This window comes from Sander lucioperca, chromosome 17 (assembly GCF_008315115.2).
Source record: "Sander lucioperca isolate FBNREF2018 chromosome 17, SLUC_FBN_1.2, whole genome shotgun sequence".
In the NCBI taxonomy this organism is placed as follows: Eukaryota; Metazoa; Chordata; class Actinopteri; order Perciformes; family Percidae; genus Sander; species Sander lucioperca.
Window position 1 is genome coordinate 12,008,820 of NC_050189.1, and position 21,107 is coordinate 12,029,926.

Consider the following 21,107-nt stretch of genomic DNA (forward strand, 5'->3'; position numbering starts at 1 on the left):
CTTTCAATGCACGTACTTCCCTTCTGTCCTCTGGTTTGCCTGTTTGTAAAGCAAAAAGTATAAATGATCGCCTAATTCTGTGCTACTTCTAGGCTTCTGGCCAACTCAATTCAGTTATTTTTGAGCTGAGAGAGACGCTGACCAAGCGTCAGTGTTTTTACGAGTTGGGAGTGAGAACGGGTTGCTATGAAAGACCCGCACATGCACTTGAACTCATCCAGGAGACGTAAACTGTCTGTCTGTCTGTCTGTCTGTCTGTCAGCAGGCCGAGTTGGTCGACCCCAGAGGAGCCCGACCGGTGGAGCAAGGCACCCGATCCGAAACTTGCGCCACGCAGAGGGAGTGGCCTTTCTGCTCAGACGATGAATGGGTACAGTTTCGATTCATCCTATCAGTTTATGATCTCTATCCAACTAAAATGATTTCTTTCAGCAACCAAAAACACAAATGATTTTGAGTTTTTCTTCTAAGCTGTAACTTATAGGGATAATTTGGATGTTCTTGAAGTAGGGTTGTATGAGGTACTTATCCAAAGACAGCCCTTTACGACGGGGAACCGAAGCGGTTACCTCCGCTCTCTTCAAAGACCACCAGACTCCTTTGACAAAAACAGTCATTTTACCTGGCAGAACACAGTCGTTGCTGCTCTGCCGCTGCCTCCATCTGTTGTGTAGTTAGAGTTATTGTGTGATTTTTTTTGTGTTTTAAAGGGTTAGTTCAGATTCCCCATAGTCACACAATAACACAAACCAACTAACCGACGGAGGCAGCGGTTGAGCAGCAACTCCCGTGTTCTGCCAGGTAAAAAAAGACTTTTTGTCAAAGGAGTCTGGTGGCTTTGAAGAGAGCAGAGCTTCAGTTCCCCGTCGTAAAGGGCTGTCTGACAGCCAGGTAAAGCGCTTAAAATAGTCTAAATATAGCGTCCACTTAACCGAATATAGATTTTTTTTTAAGGAGAAGGAGAAGTATCTCACACAACCACACTTCGAACCATCTGAACTATCCCTTTAAAATGCAGGTGTTTGATTTTTTCCTTTTTTTATCCAGGATGAGGTTGCTTTTAAGTGTGTAAGTTAAAGTGAGCGAGAGCCTGTGAAGTTAACCGCCCTCCTCTATCCCTCCCGTCCTCCATCAGGGCTCTAAATGCCCGTCGGGCTGCAGGATCCTGGGAATGATAAATAAATACGACCACAGCGCGCTGAAGAAGATCGAGAAGATCCGCAGCCTCCTGGATCTGAACAAAGCCAAGCACCGCTCCGCCGATCAGGTGTCCAAACAGACCTACGACTACCTAAAGGACAAACTCACCCTCGACTCTGGTTAGTGAGAGAGTGTGTGTGTGTGTGTGTCTCTGTGTGTGCGTGTGTCTCTGTGTGTGTGTGTGTGTGTGTGTGTGTGTGTGTGTGTGTGTGTGTGAGTGTGTGTGTGTCTGTGTGTGTCTTTGTGTGTGAGTCTGAGAGTGTGTGTGTGTGTGTGTGTGTGTGTGTGTGTGTGTGTGTGTGTGTGTGTGTGTGTGAGTGAGTGAGTAACCCAAAGATAATAATCAACAACTCTGCAGTTCCCCCCCCCCCCCCCCCTTAGCTGTACAGAGTTCTTTTAGCTCTTTGTTTTGGTTTAAAGGCTAACTTTAAAGTCCTCCTTTCTTCCCCAAGATAATGATAACAGCTACTTCAACCTGGCCCAGTCGCTGCGTCAGAGAATCTCGGAGATGAAGATCAAGATCGACCGACAGCTGAGGATCCTGGCTGCCCTGAAGGATCGAGTCAAAGACCAGGTGGTGGAGATGCAGAGGCTGGAGGTACGGAGGCACAACAGGGACAAAAATATATGCTTATACGTTAGGGCTGCTCAATTACAAAAAAACAAGAACAAAAGCACAATTATTTTTGGTCTGTTGAAATCATGATTATATAACACGGTTACTCATTGACTTTTGGAAAGATGTTGCATTTATTGAAGTTAAAAAAACAGTTTAAAAAATTAACAGTGAAAACACCTTGAACTGTGACATTTCCTTTCATACTTTTTCCCGTTTGAAATTTTTTTATTTCATTCAGAACACAAGACAAAATAAGAGTTTACTTGCAAAATATCATGTGCCAAATAATTGTTTTTCGACAATTTTTTTTGTGATCATTTGGAGCCGAAATTGAAATCAGATTTCATTAATTGGGGGGGGGGGTAGCAGCTAACTCTCCAGCTGAACGCCTGAGATTACTGAATGTCACAGAAACTAAGAATTACACTTTTCAGGCTAGCTGACAAACTGCTTAACACATACTGTACAAATGTTGAAATACGTTGATTTGGCTTTGCAGGCCGCTTATTTGACCTAAAAACATCCTTGTCCTAGAACTACCTTTTGTGTTTCTGTTAACACTTTAAAATAACCATCATTGATAAATGGTAAAAAAATGATAATAAAAAGTGTTAATGGTTTGTTCACTGTTCACAATGAAAAGATAATAAGCTATAATTTACGTTATTCTATCAGTTAATCGTTGCACACATCGTAACCTTTTTATAGAATAGATTATATTATTTAGTTATTTAGTATTTGTTAATGATGACCAAGTGATATGTAAACCTTTTGTAATTCATAAATATATATTATTTGTATGGCTATTATAAAGTTGCAATTTAGCAGCATGTTAAAAAGCTTAGCATAGAGCCGGGGGGATGAGAGCGGGCGGGCAGGCGGTGTCAGATCTGTGCAGAGCACCAGAACAAAAACACAGACAGTATGATAATCACAACTAAAACACAAGATTCACTCTCAGTGGTTTCTGTGACATGAGGAATACTTCCAAAGTACAAAAAAAAATACACAGAGCTAAAGGATCGTAGCCCCACTGCTCCCAACGGTATCGTTCTTCACTGTTGTCTTTATAGTTGTGCTGTGGACTCAGCCATCCACTCGAGTTAGATTTTAAAACCTATACATTTATAGTTATCGTTATAGTTATCATTGTTGGTGTGGACGGCCCTTTAGACTTCAGACGGTCCTTTAGACTTCATGTACCCAAGGGGAAATTCTTTCTGTGCTATTGTGGTTGCGATGCGTGTGATTTTGGCAGCAATGTTGGTTACACCTATGAGTTGTACCCGGTTTTGTGACAGAAAGCATGTTAAAGAAACAGGTGGAACAGTACTGTAAAGAAGGATGGTCTGGACAATACTCTGGTACAACAGTAGGAGGTTTATTCACTTCCAGAGTTTCGACAGAGTTGGTGGACACCAAGATTTGCTAAACGGGAAGCTTATTTCCTTGTCTCCTCCGTCAGGTGGATATCGACATTAAGCTCCGTTCCTGCAAAGGATCCTGCCAAAGCTACACCGAGTACCAGGTGGACCGGGAGAGCTACGTGGCGCTGGAGAAACAGGTACGGACCTTAACTTTTGATTGATTTAACTTGAATGTAAAAGAAGACAGAAAAGGTCATAAAGAAAATATTACACAAAATAAACAAACACACTTGATAAAATATGCAATATGTATTATTTTTGCCTTAGTACACACTTATTTAATCCCAGCCCTTCTCTGTTCGTCCTTCGTCATTGTTAATTGGTTTACAAGCTTCCTCAGTGACAGTTAACTCACCCTTTGAGTAATAATAAAGTAATAATGCCTTTTTGAAATAGAAATGTAAAAGAAATAATACATTTCTCTTTGGGGCAGAATTTTATGGACAAACCGGCCAAAAACAAACCTTTAAAAAGTCAGTAATATGTACTTGTGGTCTGTTTTATCGACCTTATTTTCACATATTGTGGTTTTAGAGCGACAGCTACCCTGGAAATCTAGAGTTCTCGCGAGAGCACAATTGTAATTTGCTCAGCGAGTCACTCAGCATTCAGCAATGATGCTCATTAACTATGCCCTTGTAGCCGAGCTGCACCAATCACATCGGTTTATCTGATATAGGCGGGCCAGAGGCGAGCTAAACAGATGACGACAGCGCTGCGACGTCAACGTCATTAGTAAACATTGCAAGATGGCTACGGATGAACACCAGTTGTTTGAAACGGCTTTGGCTGCTACAATGAACGAGTTAGACTTGGCTTTTTATCTAAAAGAGGAACAGAAGACGGCGCTCCAATCGTTCCTTTGCAAGAAGGACGTTTTTGCTGTTTTGCTGACCGGATACGGCAAGAGTTTAATCTACCAGTTAGCTCCTCTGGTAGCTGAGAGTTTAATCTCCCAGTTAGCTCCTCTGGTAGCTAACAGTCTAATCTACCAGTTAGCTCCTCTGGTAGCTAAGAGTTTAATCTACCAGTTAGCTCTGCTGGTAGCTAAGAGTTTAATCTACCAGTTAGCTCCTCTGGTAGCTAAGCGTATGCGGCTCTGGATACGTCACCCCGTGTGTTGTTGTGATTGGTCATAGTGTTATCCAATTGCGTGCAGTGAGATTTTCAAATGCATGCTTGGTGCCGCCCCTCGAGTTGGGCCATTTTCATTACTCATTGCCAGACCCTTAATCTTTCTGATTTGGGTCTGGATTTCCAGGCTAGTTGATGGGTTAAAAAGCTTTGCATTTATCACACCCGAAATCCCCTCCCAGTTTTAATACAACTGGTCCCAAAAATCAAGTTGTGCATCATTCGGTTTGGTAATCAGCCGCTTTCTGTTTTCTGTCTTGTTTTCCCAGGTCAGCCAGCTGGACTCCCAGTCGGCTCAGAACATCGAGTCGGTGGGGACGCTGTACGTGATGAAGAGCAGGCCTCTGCAGGGCGTCATCGTGGACAGCATCTACAAGTCCAAGGATGTCAGCAGCAACACGGCAGGACAGCAGAAAGAAGACATGTTCCCCGAGGTGAGGGATGCTTTCGGTTGAAAATAATCCTGCGTGCTTTTACCTCATAATTCGAACATAAAGCACCGTCGTTTCTAGAACCACAAACACTCTGAGGTCTAAGGGCATTTTCTCGATTCTTACACATCTTCTTAAATTCTCCTTTTAAAGGTCCTATGACATGCTGCTTTTTGAATGCTTTTACATAGGCCTCAATGGTCCCCTAATACTGTATCTGAAGTCTCTTTTATATAGACCTTAGTGGTCCCCTAATACTGTATCTGAAGTCTCTTTTATATAGACCTTAGTGGTCCCCTAATACTGTATCTGAAGTCTCTTTTGTATAGACCTTAGTGGTCCCCTAATACTGTATCTGAAGACTCTTTTGTATAGACCTTAGTGGTCCCCTAATACTGTATCTGAAGTCTCTTTATATAGACCTTAGTGGTCCCCTAATACTGTATCTGAAGTCTCTTTCCTGAAATTCAGCCTTGGTGCAGAATTACAGCCACTAGAGCCAGTCCCACAATGAGCTTTCCTTAGGACGTGCCATTTCTGTGTCTGTAGCGTAGTGTGTGTACTATGTGTGTGTGATTTTGCCCAAAAACAGCCATTCTTTTAAGATGACTGTTTTCTACAGTACTAGTAAATATTCCTAACACCTACTCCCACTAAAGTTCTTTGTTGTTGTTGTTGTTCTCTCTCAGGTGAGGGCGGTCCAGTTGGTCCTTGAACAGGAAGGCTCCAGCTCCTCATCCCCGGCAACCATCTCCAAGGTCCCAGGTACTTCCCTCTCTCCGTCTACATCCTCATCATCATCTTCTTCCTCCTCCTCCGCCTCCTCCGGCACGTCCACTAAATCCATCACTGAACTCGGAGGACGCGGCGACGCCGGCAGTTTTGGTGGCGGTTTTGGTGGCGGTTTTGGTGGCGGCGTTGGTGGCGGCGGCGGCGTTGGCAGCGGCGGTTTCTTTGGCATGGAGGTCAGCCAGCCCAGCACGGGCCACGTCACCACCAAAACCGTCTCATGCACCCGCAGCACCCGCAGGACCGTCGTCCACACCAAAACCGGCCCGGTGGAGAAGGTGGAGGAGGTGATTGAGGGAGGCCCCGAGTGCTCGGACATGACGGACTCCACCAGGGGAGGGTTGGGCGCCCTCTTCCCCAGCCTCAGCCACACATCCTCCTCTTCCTCGTCCTCATCTTCCTCTTCTGTGACCAAGACCGTCCAGACCGGCGGTACCAAGGGAAGCCTCTTGGATACCAAAACCGAGTTCGGGAATCCATTCGGTGCGGACACCGGGCTCGACATGTTTGTTGAAGGCCTGTAATAATTATTACATTTACATAATTGTTTAATCGGCATTTTCTTTGTTAAACCGCAATTAATTGCTAACATTAGTCCTAAGGGGTTATGACTGTTGATGGTAATTGTCAATTTTATGATAGATACACAAATCTAATGTTTTATGATAATAAACAGGCGTGGTTTACTTCATAGGCCGTGTACTTGTGTCATTACATTATCTGGGTCACATAACAGCGATATAGCCAAATTAAGCCAGCTTTAATTTGTTTGAAAAAGTAATACATAAATATGTTGGTAACACTTTACTTGAAGGTATCTACATAAGAGTGACATGACATCAGTAACTCTAACCATAACTTGTCATGACAAAAAAACGAATGACACTAAAAGAAGCGTTATATCATAAATGTTTATAACTTGTTTATAATGTTTATGACACGTTCACGACAGTGTCATGTCACTCTTATGTAGATACCTTCAAGTAAAGTGTAACCAATATTTTTTTAATTTTTATACTCAAAGAGACAATTATATTGTTAATCGCAATTATTTCTGAGACAGTTAATTGTACAGTTACGTTTTGGAATTGTTACAGCTCTACTTGATACCAAAACTGAGTTTGGAAATCTGTTTTGGCGCAGATACAGGGTTCGACATGGGCTTGTTTGACACGGGCGCAACAGAGGATGACCTTCCTGATATCCACGCCCGGAGTGTGAAGAGCGTTGTTACTGAGCGCCAAGCCGATTATATAGGAAAAGGTACCAAGACATCAGACCTGGAGTAAAGCTGAATGGCCCAGAGCGGCACATTCCAGCTAGCCAAGCATGCTTTAGCATCAGCTAGCTAGCCTTATGTACCAAAAATACGAAGTGAACACAGTAATTATTTTTTTGTTTATTGCTTTTTTTGAGTTTAAGGATTTTCACATTCAGTGTGATGTAATTAACTGTTGTTGAGGTATTTCGGGCCATTGTGTGATCCCAGAAAAAGACTGATGATCTTTTAGGGCTGTTTTTGTTTCGTAAAAAGACAACAATTCAAAAATAAGAGAGGAAATTTTTAGTCCTGCTGATATTTCAAATGCAGATTGACGAAAACGGGTTGAGTTTATTGGGACAAGCTTTAGCCATTGTTGCAGTGAAAGTGACTGTTAGCACCAACATTTAAGCTATCAGAGACCGAGTTGTTTCTGCTTGTTACAAGGGCCGTAGCCACAATTTTAGAGGTCCCAAGGTTGCGTTTAGGGACTGCAGATAGAAAAGTAGCCAGTAGTCTTTTATCTTGTTTGTTTTTGCAGGGTTTTACCTACCCTTGTAAGCCTAAGGTGCAGCGCCCAAGCCATTTTGGGCACCACCTAGGCCGAATGAATGTAAAATCAACGTGAGCGTCAAAACTATCTAGCTTTTCCAACGTTTAGACACAGATATGCATAGTTTTGTTATTGAAAAACGTAACATTTTCTTCAGGGAGAACCTAAATGTGCACTAAGTCTTCTTTGTCCTTAAAGCAACACCAAAGAACTTTTCTCGCTTCGGTCCCCTTACAGGTTGGAAGCGGAATTGTCCATTACATTACACTGTCCAGTTCATTCAAACTACAGATCCGCTACCCGATCTGGCAAACTTGCATAATGTAATGTAATGGACAATTCTGCTTCCAACCTGTAGAGGGACCGAAGTGGGAAAAGTTCTTTAGTGTTGCTTTAAACCATGTTCTTTTACAAATACATTTACTAATGTTGACATTTGAACAAGTCCCAAATCAGTCCCAACAGAAGCCCACTCACCTAAAACACTTAGTATGTAGAGACAAAATTGATGAAACTCAATCTGCATTTGGAGCATCCTGCTGGAAAGTGGCCGTTTTTCTCACTGCAGTCAATTTCAACTAGCTGAGCCAATGGTGGTCCAAGCTAACTCACGGTCTGCGGTGTGCCCCTCTCTGTCCGCAGATTGTGTCGAAGCCCACCAGAACCATCTTAAAGGGGAAACGAACGGACTGTTTAAGATCAAACCCGGCGGCGCTGACTCGGCACAGGTAGTGGAGGTTTATTGCCAGCAGCAGGGGCTAATGGGCGGGTGGTTGTTAGTGCAGCAGAGAGAGAGCGGCGCGCTCGGCTTCAACCGCACCTGGGCCGAATACCGCGACGGGTTCGGATCGGTCGACGCGAACGGCAACGGGGAGTTCTGGCTAGGCAACCAGAACCTCCACCTGCTGACCAATCAGGGGGAGAGCATGCTGAAGGTGGAGCTGGAGGATTGGGATGGGGGTGTAGCCAGCGCCGAGTACACAGTCAGTGTCGGCGCGGAGACGGAGGGGTACCCGCTGCACGTGTCCGGGTACACCGGGGACGCCGGGGACGCTCTGGCGATGCCCGTTTCTGACACACCGTCTCACAACGGGATGAAATTCAGCACCTTTGACAAAGACAACGACGTTTGGGAGGAGAGTTGCGCGGAGAGGTACGGCGGCGGCTGGTGGTACAACAAATGCCAGACGGCTAACTTGAACGGGGTTTATTATAAAGGCGCGTACGACCCGGAGAAAAACAAGCCGTACGAGACTGAAAACGGAGTCGTGTGGGTGACGTATAAACCGGCCAATTACAGCCTGAAAACTGTTAGGATGTTCATCCGACCGGCTGCTTTTTAATTGGACAAAATATGCAGAAAACATTCAGGTTGGGGGATTAAAATAAAACCATAGTATCTCGATATTTGCCGTGGCAATACTGTATCAATACGCGTACGCCGAGTAGATAGAGCTTTTATTACATAAGTAGAACATGAGAATTACATTTTTTTTATTTTACAGCAATAAAATTGAAGGAGATGAACAAATGTATATTTTTAGATAAAACAGATGTTTGGGGACATCATTTGATTTGTAAAAAAATAGGTAATAAATCGCAGAATATCACAATATGTTTGAAATCGCAATCGTATCGTATCGTGACACAAGTATCTTTATAATACCGTATCGTCTCGTGATTCCCACCCTTGCAAAAATATACACATTCATACACTTGTATGAGTTTCAACCCAAAGAAACAACAAGGCACAAAGCAACCTGATATAAGACCTAGAGATACAAGCGCACTCTGAGGCTACAGGTAAATATTTGAGGCCAAAAATCAAAGTTGCTTTCAGACCTTTAGACTGTTCCGATCTGTTTTGTGAATCATTCTGAGATTTCCAAATCATTTCAAACAGTGTTGCCGTGTGTGTGTTTGAGTTGATTCTTTGTGTCATCACTTTGTGTCAAATGTCATTGACTTGTTTAACTAACCTGTACACAGCGATGCCTGAACTCTGCTCAATCAATAAAGACTCAATGTTCACTTCACCTGCTGTGGTTTCTGCCGTTTTTAAAAAAAAAAGTCTAAATCACAATTCATTTCAGGGTGCCTGGGTAGCTCACCTGGTAGAGAGCCTGCGCCCATATATAGAAGTTCACTCCTCGACGCAGCGGCCGCGTGTTCGACTCAGACCTGCGGCTCTTTGCTGCATGTCATTCCCCCCCCTCTCTCTCTCTCTCTCTCTCTCTCCCCTTTCATGTCTTCAGCTGTCCTGTCAAATAAAGGCCTAAAGTGCCCAAAAAATTATCTTTAAAAACATATTCAAACATGTTAAGACATGAAGGAACCAAGCAGCGTACACAATAAATAACATTCACAGTGTCTAAGCTCAAATGGACCCTCTAAATAATAAATACAACTTATGATAATTACAACAAATCATTAAAACATTTAAAATCTCTCCAGAATACCAATGAAAGAAATATTTTATTACAAGACAAAAAAAATCAAAAAGTCAGTTGCGAATTAGGACATTTTCCTACAAATCTAATGTACAGGTCTGTACACTTTACATTAGATCATATCTAATGTAAAGCGTATATGAACATAAATACATCCCCCCCCTTTTGAAGGTTATCATGTTTTTTTTTTTTAAGATTATTTTTTAGGCCTTTACATTAAAGGTGTTAGAGAGGGGGAATGACATGCAGAAAATGGCCGCAGGTAGGAGTCGAACCCGCTGCGTCGAGAAGTAAACCTCTATATATGGGCGCCCGCTCTACCAACTGAGCTATCCGGGCGCCCATAGGTTTTTTTTTTGTTTTTTTTTGTTTTTTTCATGTTTTAATGTTTGAAAACATTAAAAAAAAGATAACGTGGGTTTTTTTTGTGGCACCGATGAACAAAAACGAGCACTTTAATATCAAAGTGAGTTTTTATTTTTCACTGCGAACCACTTTGTGACATCTGGTGTCATATAAATAAACTTTTAATTTGATATATTCAGCTTTTAAAATCATCGCATTTGACCGTGAAACAAAAAAAAAAACCCACACATCAAACACATCTGCCAAGCTGAAAAGTTTGACCCTTCACATACTTCTTCTGGGTCCTTCATCGCTGGACGTTTGCGTCATGTTATTACTGAACGTCCACCTTAACCAATGTTAACAAATATTTTATTTTCTAGCAGTAACTAGGACGTTACTTACAAGGGGATTTGTAGTCATTTCAGGCAGTTAAATGTGTTTGACAGTGACTGTTCTTGCCTATCATGTATCATCATATGTATCATCATATTTATACAACAGTATTTTGGAAAAAGCTACTTTTTTATGATCAGCGGCCACCAGGTCACTTAACCTTTAAACAAATACATGTTGCGAATTGTATGTTTGGTATGTTATTAAAAAAAAAAATTGTTAATCACAAAAGTAACAAATACATGTAACACAACTTTAACGTGTCTGAATTCACCGAATGTGTAACATGGAATAATAGACTCATATAAATACTGCAAGCATTACATTACGTTACCAGTAAATGTCACATTTGAACATATTTGTCCATAGATTTGGCGTAATGCATGTGTGTGTGTGTGTGTGTGTGTGTGTGTGTGTGTTTGTGTGTGTTTGAGGACGTGCGTATCTGTGTTGATGAAGCAAGAAATTACATTTATTGCACTGCAGCTATATGTTTGGTTTGTTGTCTGGTTCAATGTTTGAGTTTCGTAATAAATGTGAGACACATTTCGGAGAACTCTGAGCCCACTCGGGGGGGGGCGGGGGGCAAAAGGGAGTTTATTGACCCCTCTTTGTACAGTACATGCATCCTGTTTAAGCTCCCATCATGCACCGAGCAAAACGCAGACTACTTTTAGCAGCATTTCAGTTCATATTTTTGCTTTAATGCGCACTATTTAACAAATGGTGTGTCACAGGTTGAAACGTGTTGCTCCCCACCCAAACAAAGAACCCTAAAAAGCACTTTTCAATGACCTCATTCCTTCCCCCCCCTTTAAATATTTGGCGTTATTGACAGTATTGGGTTTCGGGCCCCACTGTGGTAGCCCGCGGAGACTATTACAGTTTTTCTCAATTGTTAAAACACAATTTCTGAAACCTTGCTCCATTTTCTGAAAAAATTAAACACAAAACCTTATCACCAAGCACTATTTACAAAACCTCTGACACTGCTCTCAAATCATAAACAAAGTGATCAAAATGATATATACACTATCAAGCAGTCAGTAAACTATACACCAAAAAATAGAAAACACATTGTTCAAAACATAGTATCAGAGAGAAGCACATTTTGAATCTCAAAACAAATTTCATATTTTTCCTTCATTGTCTTTAGATGAACGAAAACATGTTCTATCATTGTAGCGCAAAATTGATCAGAAATTACTCCTCTGCTTTGCTCTTTGCAATTTTTTTTGTTCTTCCTCCTCCTCTTTGTACCCCTATTTTTTACAGTACTGTACCCTCACAAACTTGTCCTTTGTCTCTGTGATAATGTAATTCTTGCTCTTTGTTGATTTGAACCTGCAACCAGTCAAAATCTATTGATCAGTCAGTACTGTTAACAAATGGAAAGCACAATGTTCAGGGCCTTACAGTTTGTTCATTGTACAATATACAGCCTACAATGCACTGTACTACAGTATACAATACTAAAAGGGACAAAAATCAAAGGAGTAAACATGTGACCAATGTGCTTCTTCTTGTCTTTGGGCTGGGTCAGGCCAGAGCACTTCGTCGACATCACAAGTAATATTGTCCCATACGCACTCGTCCTCGTCCTCGTCCTCTCACATCGTTTCTTCTATCCATTCTCAGACTTTCTCCTTCCCACCTTCAACAGCCTGTTTGCTCTCTGAACTGGCTTGTATTGGTTGTGTCACATCATTTGAAACAAGTGAAATCAATTTTGAGTGGTTGTGTTCAATCAATGACATGTGCTTTGTATGTATTTGATTGTTGCCACTTGTGTTTACCAGTATGGCTGACATGTGCATTGTACTTGCTGTTGTAAGTAAAGTGTGGGGGATGTCACGGGGTGAAGATTTTTTTTTTTTAACTCGTTGCTCCCCACATAAACAAAGAACCCTAAAAAAATACCTTCCAATTACCTCATCCCTTCTCCAATTTACAATTCCATAAAAATACGCACTGTATCCATGTCACATTCTTATTAGGGGGCTGAGCCCCCCTAAAGGTCTGATCCTAGAATCGCCCCTGGTAGGCAGTTTGTCTGTTTTTCTCATGGAAAAATTAAAATTACAGGGACTCTACCTGTGAGGAAAAGAGCCATACAAATGTGAATAATAAAATATGCAAATCACCAGCAGAAGAAAGATTCATCCCATTTTAATGAGAACAAATCATTAAAAGCAGTTTGGGAGTCTGTGAATCTTTAGTCCCGGAATGTAAAATGTGCATTCATGTTGGATCTCATTTCAGTTTGTTAAATCAAAGTGTTTGTGTTTTTTAAGCTATAAAACATTTCCATGAGATCCTTGTCCTCTCCAAAACTGTCTTACAACATGCCACTTCTACTACTACTATCTCTGCAGCATCATTTTTGGTTTAGAGCTCAGTTGAAGACAAACTAGTCTTTATCGGTGATCTTCCACTTCCAGGATTGCTCCTGTGCCGCCGGAAATTCTGCCGGATGTCCGTCCCCTTCCTCTTTCTTTGTGTTGGCGGTCTAAATTCTGGTAGATTTCTGAGGACTATGGTTAACTGATCCTCAGATCACTGCAGGGTAAATCCAGACAGCTAACTAGACTATCTGTCCAATCTGAGTTTTCTGTTGCACGACTAAAACAACTTTTAAACGTACACATGTTCCACCAAAACAAGTTCCTTCCCAAGGCTTTTTTTGCAGCGGCACCGTGGCTCTGTCCGGCGCTTAGCAGCACCCAAGATGATTGTGATTGGTTTAAAGAAATGCCATCAAACCAGAGCACATTTTTCTCCCATCCCTGAATGCCGCAGCGCTGTGGAGGAAGGTCTGGCATTGCGAGACTAGAGGTGAACTGACCACAGTGCTGGTTTTTTTGTTTTGTTTGTGTGCAGTTTGTACGAGGCTGAAGCGGCAGAAACAAGATGGCCGACAGCCATCCAGTCACACCCCCACGTTCAGGAATCAACGCTGTCGAGCGACACCAGACACCACTGCTCTGTGTTCAGACGATGACTGGGTGAGAAACCTGTATTACACACAATCATTTAGTCATAACTCTGTTTTCTCGGGGCGTGAAGGTAATTTCAGGAAATGTGAGGGGAGCTTTTTTAAGCTACAACAGGGTGTTAAGTTGCTCTGCTAACAAATAAAGAATTCATCTACCAAAAAACATGAAGTGAAACAATAACTCAAAGCTGAAAACTAGGTTTCCTTAACTTCAACTTCATCTTCAACTTTATTTGTGTCCCCGAAGGGCGATTAGGTGTGCAGCAAGTATAAACACATACAAGACACATAAATACATACAAGTTCTACACACAGTCCAACGGGAACACATTACAAGGACAAATAAATACCAGTACAAGGTGCATGGATAGCAGCGTCAATGTAACCTACATAGGGTAGGAAAAAGTGCATATCAGCCTACGAAGTTGACACAATATAAGAAGGTATCTACATAACAGTGACATGACACAGTCATGACACATGAACCCTTAGCAGTGTTTTATACCCATGCTCCTAAACACGTTCTTAGATAAAGATAGATGAATAAATCAATTCCCTCTGACTGTGAGTACAAACGTCACTTTGCTCCTGCAATCTGGATAGCTTAGTTAAAGATAAATGTCTAAAAAGTAATATGAGATATGCCATAACACTATGATACAGTATACGCAATGGTATATATACGCAATGATATTGAATAACGCGATAACGATATTACTTGCGATAGATAAACAGATCTTAAACTGTACTCAGTTCTGCCTTTCTGCTGCTTTTAGTATTCTGCTAAAATTACAACAAATTGCTTGTTGAATTTCAAACAAACTAAAGAAAAATCATTTGCAACATTGTTTTATTGAACAAATTGAACATTAAATTGAAAATAAAAGGTAGTTTTCTACTGATATTTTCTTTCAACTAACCAAAAATCTCCGATTGCCTTTCGCGATGTGTTTACTGCGCCACTTGATATCGCTATGACGATATAAAAACGATATATTGTGCAGCCCTACTAAAAAGTCCAAAAGACAAAAAAGAAAATATATTTTCAGTCTTCCTGTTCCTTATTTTATTGCTATAGTGCTTTTCTATAACTGAGATCCGACTTCTAGCACATGCCAGACATTTTGGGACAAATTAAGTTAATCGGCAGTGATGGAAACATAACACCAGGGGTGCACATGATCATTCTCGCCCCTTTTTCGGCACAATGCTACGACACTCGTTGCCTCCGTCGGTAACTTCTGAGACTCTTTGTCATCTCAGGCACAAATGTCCGTCTTCATGCAAGCAGCGCTCGAACGTCGTTCCAAATTAGTCAACAAGAGTTTGGAAGAGAGACTGAATCAGTGACAGATATAAAGGTCTGCAACTAGGGTTGGATACCGAAACCCGGTTATCGGACCGGAGTAGAACACAAATTTCGGTTCCTCATTTCGGTTCCACTTAATGTGTCGACTGAAATATTTTCCCTCTATCGCTCCGAAACGGAATAAAATATATCACACTTTCTCTTTCTTATTATATATTTAAGTACTTTAAAACATTAATATATTGTTAAATTTAAATAGTTTTCAGTAAAAAAAAAAAAAAAATTCAATTTAGTTAATTTTTTAGTTTTTCAAGAATCGGTTTAGGAATCGGAATCATTTTAAAAGTACTGGTTCGGCATCGGAATCGTAAAAATCCAAACGATACCCAACCCTATCTGCAACTAACGATTATTTTCAATGTCAATTAATGTGTTGATTATTTTCTGGATGAATGGATTAGTTGTTTGGTCTCTAAAATGTCAAAAAATGGTGAAAAATGTGGATCGGTGTTTCCCAAAAAGTCCAAGACGACGTCCTCAAATGTCTTGTTTTGTCCACAACTCAAAGATATTCAGTTTACTGTCACAGAGGAGAGAAGAAACACTAGACTAAACACTAAATATTCACATTTAACAAGCTGCAATCAGAGTTTTACTGTTTTTTCATTGAAAAAAAAAGACAAACCGATTAATCGATTATCAAAGTAGTTGTCTCAGTAGTTTCAATAGTTGGCAAATAATCGATTAATTTTTGCAGCTCTTAAGATATGAAAAAGAAGTAACCACCGTAACATTTTCACTGGCCTCCATGCTGCTTTCTACTGTTTACTAACCCTGTTTTCCGAGGTGACACACCAGATATGAAAGAGAAAGGTGTACTCGTCTACTGGCAATGGGAGATTAGTCATCTTCAGTTTATTTAGCGGGTATTCCCACATTTAAAACCCCTGCAAATACACTCTAACTTTGGTGGAAAAGGGTATCCTTGTAACATTATTAAACTTGTGTTCCTCTCCAAAGGTTTCTAAATGCCCGTCTGGCTGCAGACTGCAAGGTTTGATCTCACAGATGGAGAGCAAGGCGGAGAGGAAACTGAGGAAGGTTTGTACAACAGCGAAGATGTACGAAGACGCGGCGGAGAAGTCCATGGCGACGATGACACACGTCTACGGCTACAACCAGCGAGTCATCGTCAACACGCTCGGTAAGGCGGTCTGTTTTTTGGTGTCCGGGACCAAAATAAAGACAGGGCTGATTAAAGTAACGCTGGCTGATTAACAACTGCATTCGTCTCCAGTGTCAGAGCGGACGTTCGTGGAACACGCCCAAGGATTGGCCGGGAACCTCACGTCGCTACGGAAACGGTCATCCCGGCTGTCCCAGAAACTCGTGGAGCTACACGGCATTGTCCGGAAACAAATGGAGGACTTGTATCGAACAGAGGTGAGAGATCAAACCCTTTGTGTGATATCGCAGAATTTGACGTTTTTTGGGACATTTTGCCCATTCAAATGAATGGACAGAATGTTCAAATTTGACAAATTCAGGCATTTTCAAGTGCTATCTACTCATTCAGGCTACATTTACATTGCTACGTTTTGTTTTAAAAAAGGAATATCTTCTGCTACGTTTCCCCCTTTCATTCCCCCTGCTCAGGTGTTCCCCCTCTCATTCCCCCTGCTCTGGTGTTCCCCCTCTCATTCCCCCTGCTCTGGTGTTCCCCCTCTCATTCCCCCTGCTCTGGTGTTCCCCCTCTCATTCCCCCTGCTCTGGCGTTTCCGAGCCCCTTAACCAGAGACATTTGGAAACACTTCTGACCTGTTTTGGTTTGGAACCTGCGGGGTTGTGTTGCAGTCTCAACGGCCGCAAACGGAGACCTTTGGCAACACTGACGCCAAGGTTTTGCCACCTGATTGGATCTTATCAGTCACAACGTCTCATTCTCTGAGACTAGGCTACTAACTTTACCATGGCAACTACCAGCAGCAGGGCGGAGTCTCCACGCTGCCTCCTGTTTACGCCCAGTATACCAGAATGTTGATGAGATATTTTGGTTTGGGCGTGTTAGTTTAAACGGAGATTAGTTCTTCTTCTGGAGCTAAAAACACTTGTGTGCACGGAGATCGCATTTGGCTCAAAACTCCGCTTAAAAACCAAAACGTAGCGATGTAAATGAATATATTCATATATTCACGTAGAAACTCCATTCAAACTTTAAAATGTTCCACATCTGTCGTACATTCTGGGAATTATTCAACTTTCAAATCCCATTGAAACTTTACGAAATATTCAAACTTTTTTGTGGCTTAGTACAAATGCCCTTCTGACATTTTTACATTAATGTGCATTGGATGAAATGTTCAGATTTAGAGTGAGGGACTCGGCTGTACATCCCTTGTTATAATAGTATAAAAGTCCACCACACTTTAAACACTTTAAAGGGGAATAATATAATGAGGGTTGATTTACGACACCAGGTGGACATTGACATGAAGCTGCGAGCCTGCTACGGGTCCTGCCGGGCAGTGTTACCGTTCAGCGTCGATCCTCTTGGTTACCAAACGCTTCAAACGGACATGGACGAGACGGACCGGACTCTCAACCAGAGAAGGAAGGCCGCTACGCCTCCTGAACACATCCCACGTATCAAGCTGCAGCCTGTAGACGTGAGCCCGGCAGCGTCCGCAGAATATAACAGCGTCCCAACGGTCCGAGGAAAACTGTTGACCCAGTTTGAGGACCTCGGAGCGAACCGGGTCGTTCTGGAGGCTCTGGATCCCGCAGAGCTGGACTGAGGCAGGCTTGACACTTCACAATGGAAGTATAGTATGGGTGTTTCTTTTCCTTTTCAACGGCACTTTGTAACTTGGGTTTGAAAGGGGTCTATTCAAATAAACACAATCACTGATTTTATTTTAGTTTTTTTTATAACACCATGCTCTTTCTGTGCACACTTACTGTTGGTAAATGTTAAAAGTCACTTTGTCCGGTGTTCTTTTATCGATTGTATCTAAAGTATGTCCTTCCAAAAATCTAATTGAGCATTTCATTTAAGTTCATTTTATTTTGACTGTCTGTGTGTCACAAAGGTTTACATATTAATGCTGTAGTGCATAGTTTCTGTCGGCACGTCCACGTGATACAAGCCTTTCGTGATCGCGCACACAGTTGCTAGTAGCCACGGAGGACACGGAGGATTACAAAAACATGATGGACTCTTCAGAAGAGGTCATTATCCTCGCTCGAGTTTCTGTGCGGGAATGTCACCGGACGCCACAATCTTCTGGACATAGCCATACTGAGAAATACAGAGAGAGTTGTGTGGAGCTGATAGTCTTAATTAGCTTTGTAGCAACTCATTTAGCAACGGCTTGAATGTAACGTAGGGTGACCAGACGTCCCGGTTTGACCAGGACAGTCCCAATTCTGAGTTGCGTGCCCTGAGTCCCGACAAAAGCCTGTTGGAACGCTAAAATGTCCCAGTTTACACCAACCATTATGCAATTGTCCTGGTTGTCAGCGATTACATAACCGATGTGGTCTTATTATTGAGAATGAGGAGATGTCGCCCGATCATTAACTAAACCCATGTAGAAAGAAGCGTCCAGCGTATGATTTTAACAATGTGTGTGTGTCAGTCAATTGTAGCGCTCTGCGTATGCATAATCTGTGCAGCCAGCATTACAATGTATATTTGTAAATCATTGTCGCAATGCCTCTTCTTATCTGTCTCGTTTTAACCAGTCCCTCCAGGTCCGCTGGAAAGTCAGCAGACGAGCGCTGGGTGGAAATGTTCGCACATTTCAAAAGCAGGGAGATTCCGTTCAAAAATGTAGGTCTCCTTTTCAGTTCGCCATGTGTCTACCGGGCACAAATGCTCCCGTTGAGCGGATCTTTTCGTTCATGAACAAGACATGGACTGACGAGAGGAACCGCATGACCATTCCCACCTTAAAGTCGCTACTCGTCACACGGGCCAATTTTGCTGACACCTGTTCGCAATTTCACAGTAGGCTTTCAGCCAACACATTGATTCTTGAGCAAATTCATCCCTCTAACAAATGTACAGAATGAATGTTTCCAATAGGGAAGCTATCTGCTCTGACCTTTGTGTGTGTGTGTTGTTGGTTAGAATGACACTGGTAACACTTTACGGTAAGGGTGCATGAATTATCATGAATTCATGCATGAATTAATTGATGTAGGCCTATGTATTATTATGCATTATGTAATTAATGATTTATGTGTTACTGCATTCCTTAATATCCCATCAATCATCAGGAATTGACGTGTTCATAGTCTGTCATTCGTGACCTCATACATGAACAACACAACTAAAGCATTAGGTACGTGGGCACATCATTATGAATTATGATTTATTAAGCTTGATTATTTATTTTTCTGCAAAATAATGTGGTCATCACTGCACAAATTCTGATTTGAACACAACTTGTGCATAATGATGTAGCCACCTTACCTAATGCTTTAGTTGCTGTGTTGTTCATGCATGAGGTCATGAATGAGAGGCTATGAACTCATGTCAATTCATGATTATTCATAAGATATAAAGGAATGAAGTAATGCACAAATCATGAATTCATAATTCATGGACACTTACCGTAAAGTGTTACCATAACTTTAGTTCAAGCCTGTGGCAACAGTTCCAAATAATTCGTTCAGTGCCATGCAATAAAAAATATCTTTTCACAAAGTTTTTCACAAGTTCAGTGGGTGCATTTTCCAAAAGAATGCTTTAATTCTGAAAAATAAAGTTGGTCCCACACGAAACTCACTCAATGTCTTTTAATATTATTTCTTAGATATGTAGGCTACATACCAAGAAAATTCATGAATATTAACTGAGATACCCCATTATGTTGTGAGCAGTAGGCCTACGTGTGCTGCCGGCAAAATGGTGTCTAATCTGTCTGTGTCTATGTCTGACCTGGGCTGGCACATGTTCACGTTACAAAGCGTGTGCGTGCACGAGCACTACGGTCACGCGTAAAGTATCCTGGTTTTAGTTCCGGGAAATCTGGTCACCCTAATGTAACGGACGTTCATTAATATCAAAAGGTTACGCACTAAAGCTTTAGTAGGAAACAAAACAAAATAATGTATGAATTTAAATAGGTTTTAGGGGCAAAGTGAATCTCTCACTTTCTATCTTCTGTCATAACTGTACTGTAATGTTTTTAGGGGAAAAGTTTTGTAATCCCTCTCACTTTTTACCGCTCGTATTTGTCAACCAAACATTAACTTGAGACAAAAAAATGTATATCTGAAACACCTCAAACTGTATATTTTCCCCCTTTTGGATGACTTTAAAGACTGTGAATATACTATTGTCACACTGTTACATATTAACTATGTATTTTTATGGTTCTGCATGTTGGTGAAAGGTCTCATCACCTCTGTTCAATAACTAGACACATTTAACTATTAATGCATGGAGAACACACTTCTTCCTTTGTTGTGTTATTTATTTCACTGTCCTCAAAATAAAGCACAACTATTACTTTCACACTGTCCAGTCATTTCTGTATATATTAAACTCGCTGCATGTTTTTTTTTCCAGCCATTTTGTTATTTGTAAATTCACACTTTAAAAAATACAGTTTTGCACAATTGTGTTACCTCTGCACACTCTAATGCTATTTTGCTTTGTGTTTCTTATCAAATAGTTTAACCAGGTTTGTTAATGAAAATAAAATCCATCTTTTCCACCAATTTGACAACACAACGGGACACTAAAAATTGATGCGCACGACTGGGACTTTAATAGCTACATAAGCCAAAAACCATGGTAACAAGCGTGCCCCGCAACTTGCATCTTGTTTCTGTATTTAGTTGTTTTTTTTCTAAATGCTGCACAATTGTTTTCAATTTGGTGAAAATGTTATTTTTTTTAAATTAAACTGCGTTAAGCTGACGAAATGTTTAAATTGATAATTTCACTTGTGTTGATCAGCACAACTGTGGTGAGTTCTTACTTTGTCTTGCAACCAAATATGCATCTTTACATATTTCCATGATATTCCATGGCACATAATATGGTTTTATTTTGACATTCCTAGCGCAGGAAAGATTGAGTTTCCTGTCCATGGGATTTCAGCAGGTATGTATTTACGACTGTGGTGAGTACATTTTCGTTTCTATAATCCCTAAAGTGTAGTGAAATAACAATCAGACAGAAAG

At 41.3% G+C, this 21,107-nt stretch overlaps 2 protein-coding genes across 6 annotated transcripts in view; both read left to right on the forward strand.

Moving 5' to 3' along the window:
• The window catches only part of fga (fibrinogen alpha chain), a 12,575-nt gene extending 3,125 nt beyond the window's left edge, over positions 1-9,450 (forward strand). Inside the window, exons 2-10 of one of the 5 annotated variants that reach the window (XM_031302630.1) lie at positions 266-370; positions 1,136-1,319; positions 1,653-1,798; positions 3,285-3,383; positions 4,650-4,814; positions 5,501-5,692; positions 5,759-6,116; positions 6,744-6,863; positions 8,057-9,450. In XM_031302630.1, the coding sequence (XP_031158490.1) occupies positions 266-370; positions 1,136-1,319; positions 1,653-1,798; positions 3,285-3,383; positions 4,650-4,814; positions 5,501-5,692; positions 5,759-6,116; positions 6,744-6,863; positions 8,057-8,757 (2,070 nt within the window). In that variant the 3' untranslated portion in view covers positions 8,758-9,450. Of the gene's footprint in view, positions 1-262; positions 371-1,135; positions 1,320-1,652; positions 1,799-3,284; positions 3,384-4,649; positions 4,815-5,500; positions 5,693-5,753; positions 6,117-6,743; positions 6,864-8,056 lie in introns of all 5 variants that reach the window. The other 4 variants (XM_031302629.2, XM_031302632.2, XM_031302631.2 and 1 more) reach the window with 4 other exon arrangements.
• A 3,944-nt stretch (positions 9,451-13,394) lies between these two features.
• LOC116052141 (fibrinogen alpha chain) lies at positions 13,395-17,704 on the forward strand. Its single transcript, XM_031302671.2, has 4 exons — positions 13,395-13,610; positions 15,930-16,113; positions 16,207-16,352; positions 17,387-17,704. The coding sequence occupies exons 2-4, from the start codon at positions 15,978-15,980 to the stop codon at positions 17,702-17,704; spliced, it is 600 nt and encodes a 199-aa protein (XP_031158531.1). The 5' UTR covers positions 13,395-13,610; positions 15,930-15,977.
• The last annotated feature ends 3,403 nt before the right edge of the window (positions 17,705-21,107 follow it).

Bases quoted from the DNA above. Each gene is read 5' to 3' on its own strand.
- LOC116052141 (XM_031302671.2), top strand. From the start codon at position 15,978: ATGGAGAGCAAGGCGGAGAGGAAACTGAGGAAGGTTTGTACAACAGCG. The intron at 16,114-16,206 runs GTAAGGCGGTCT...ATTCGTCTCCAG, and splicing joins AGTCATCGTCAACACGCTCG to TGTCAGAGCGGACGTTCGTG. The intron at 16,353-17,386 runs GTGAGAGATCAA...TTACGACACCAG, and splicing joins AGGACTTGTATCGAACAGAG to GTGGACATTGACATGAAGCT.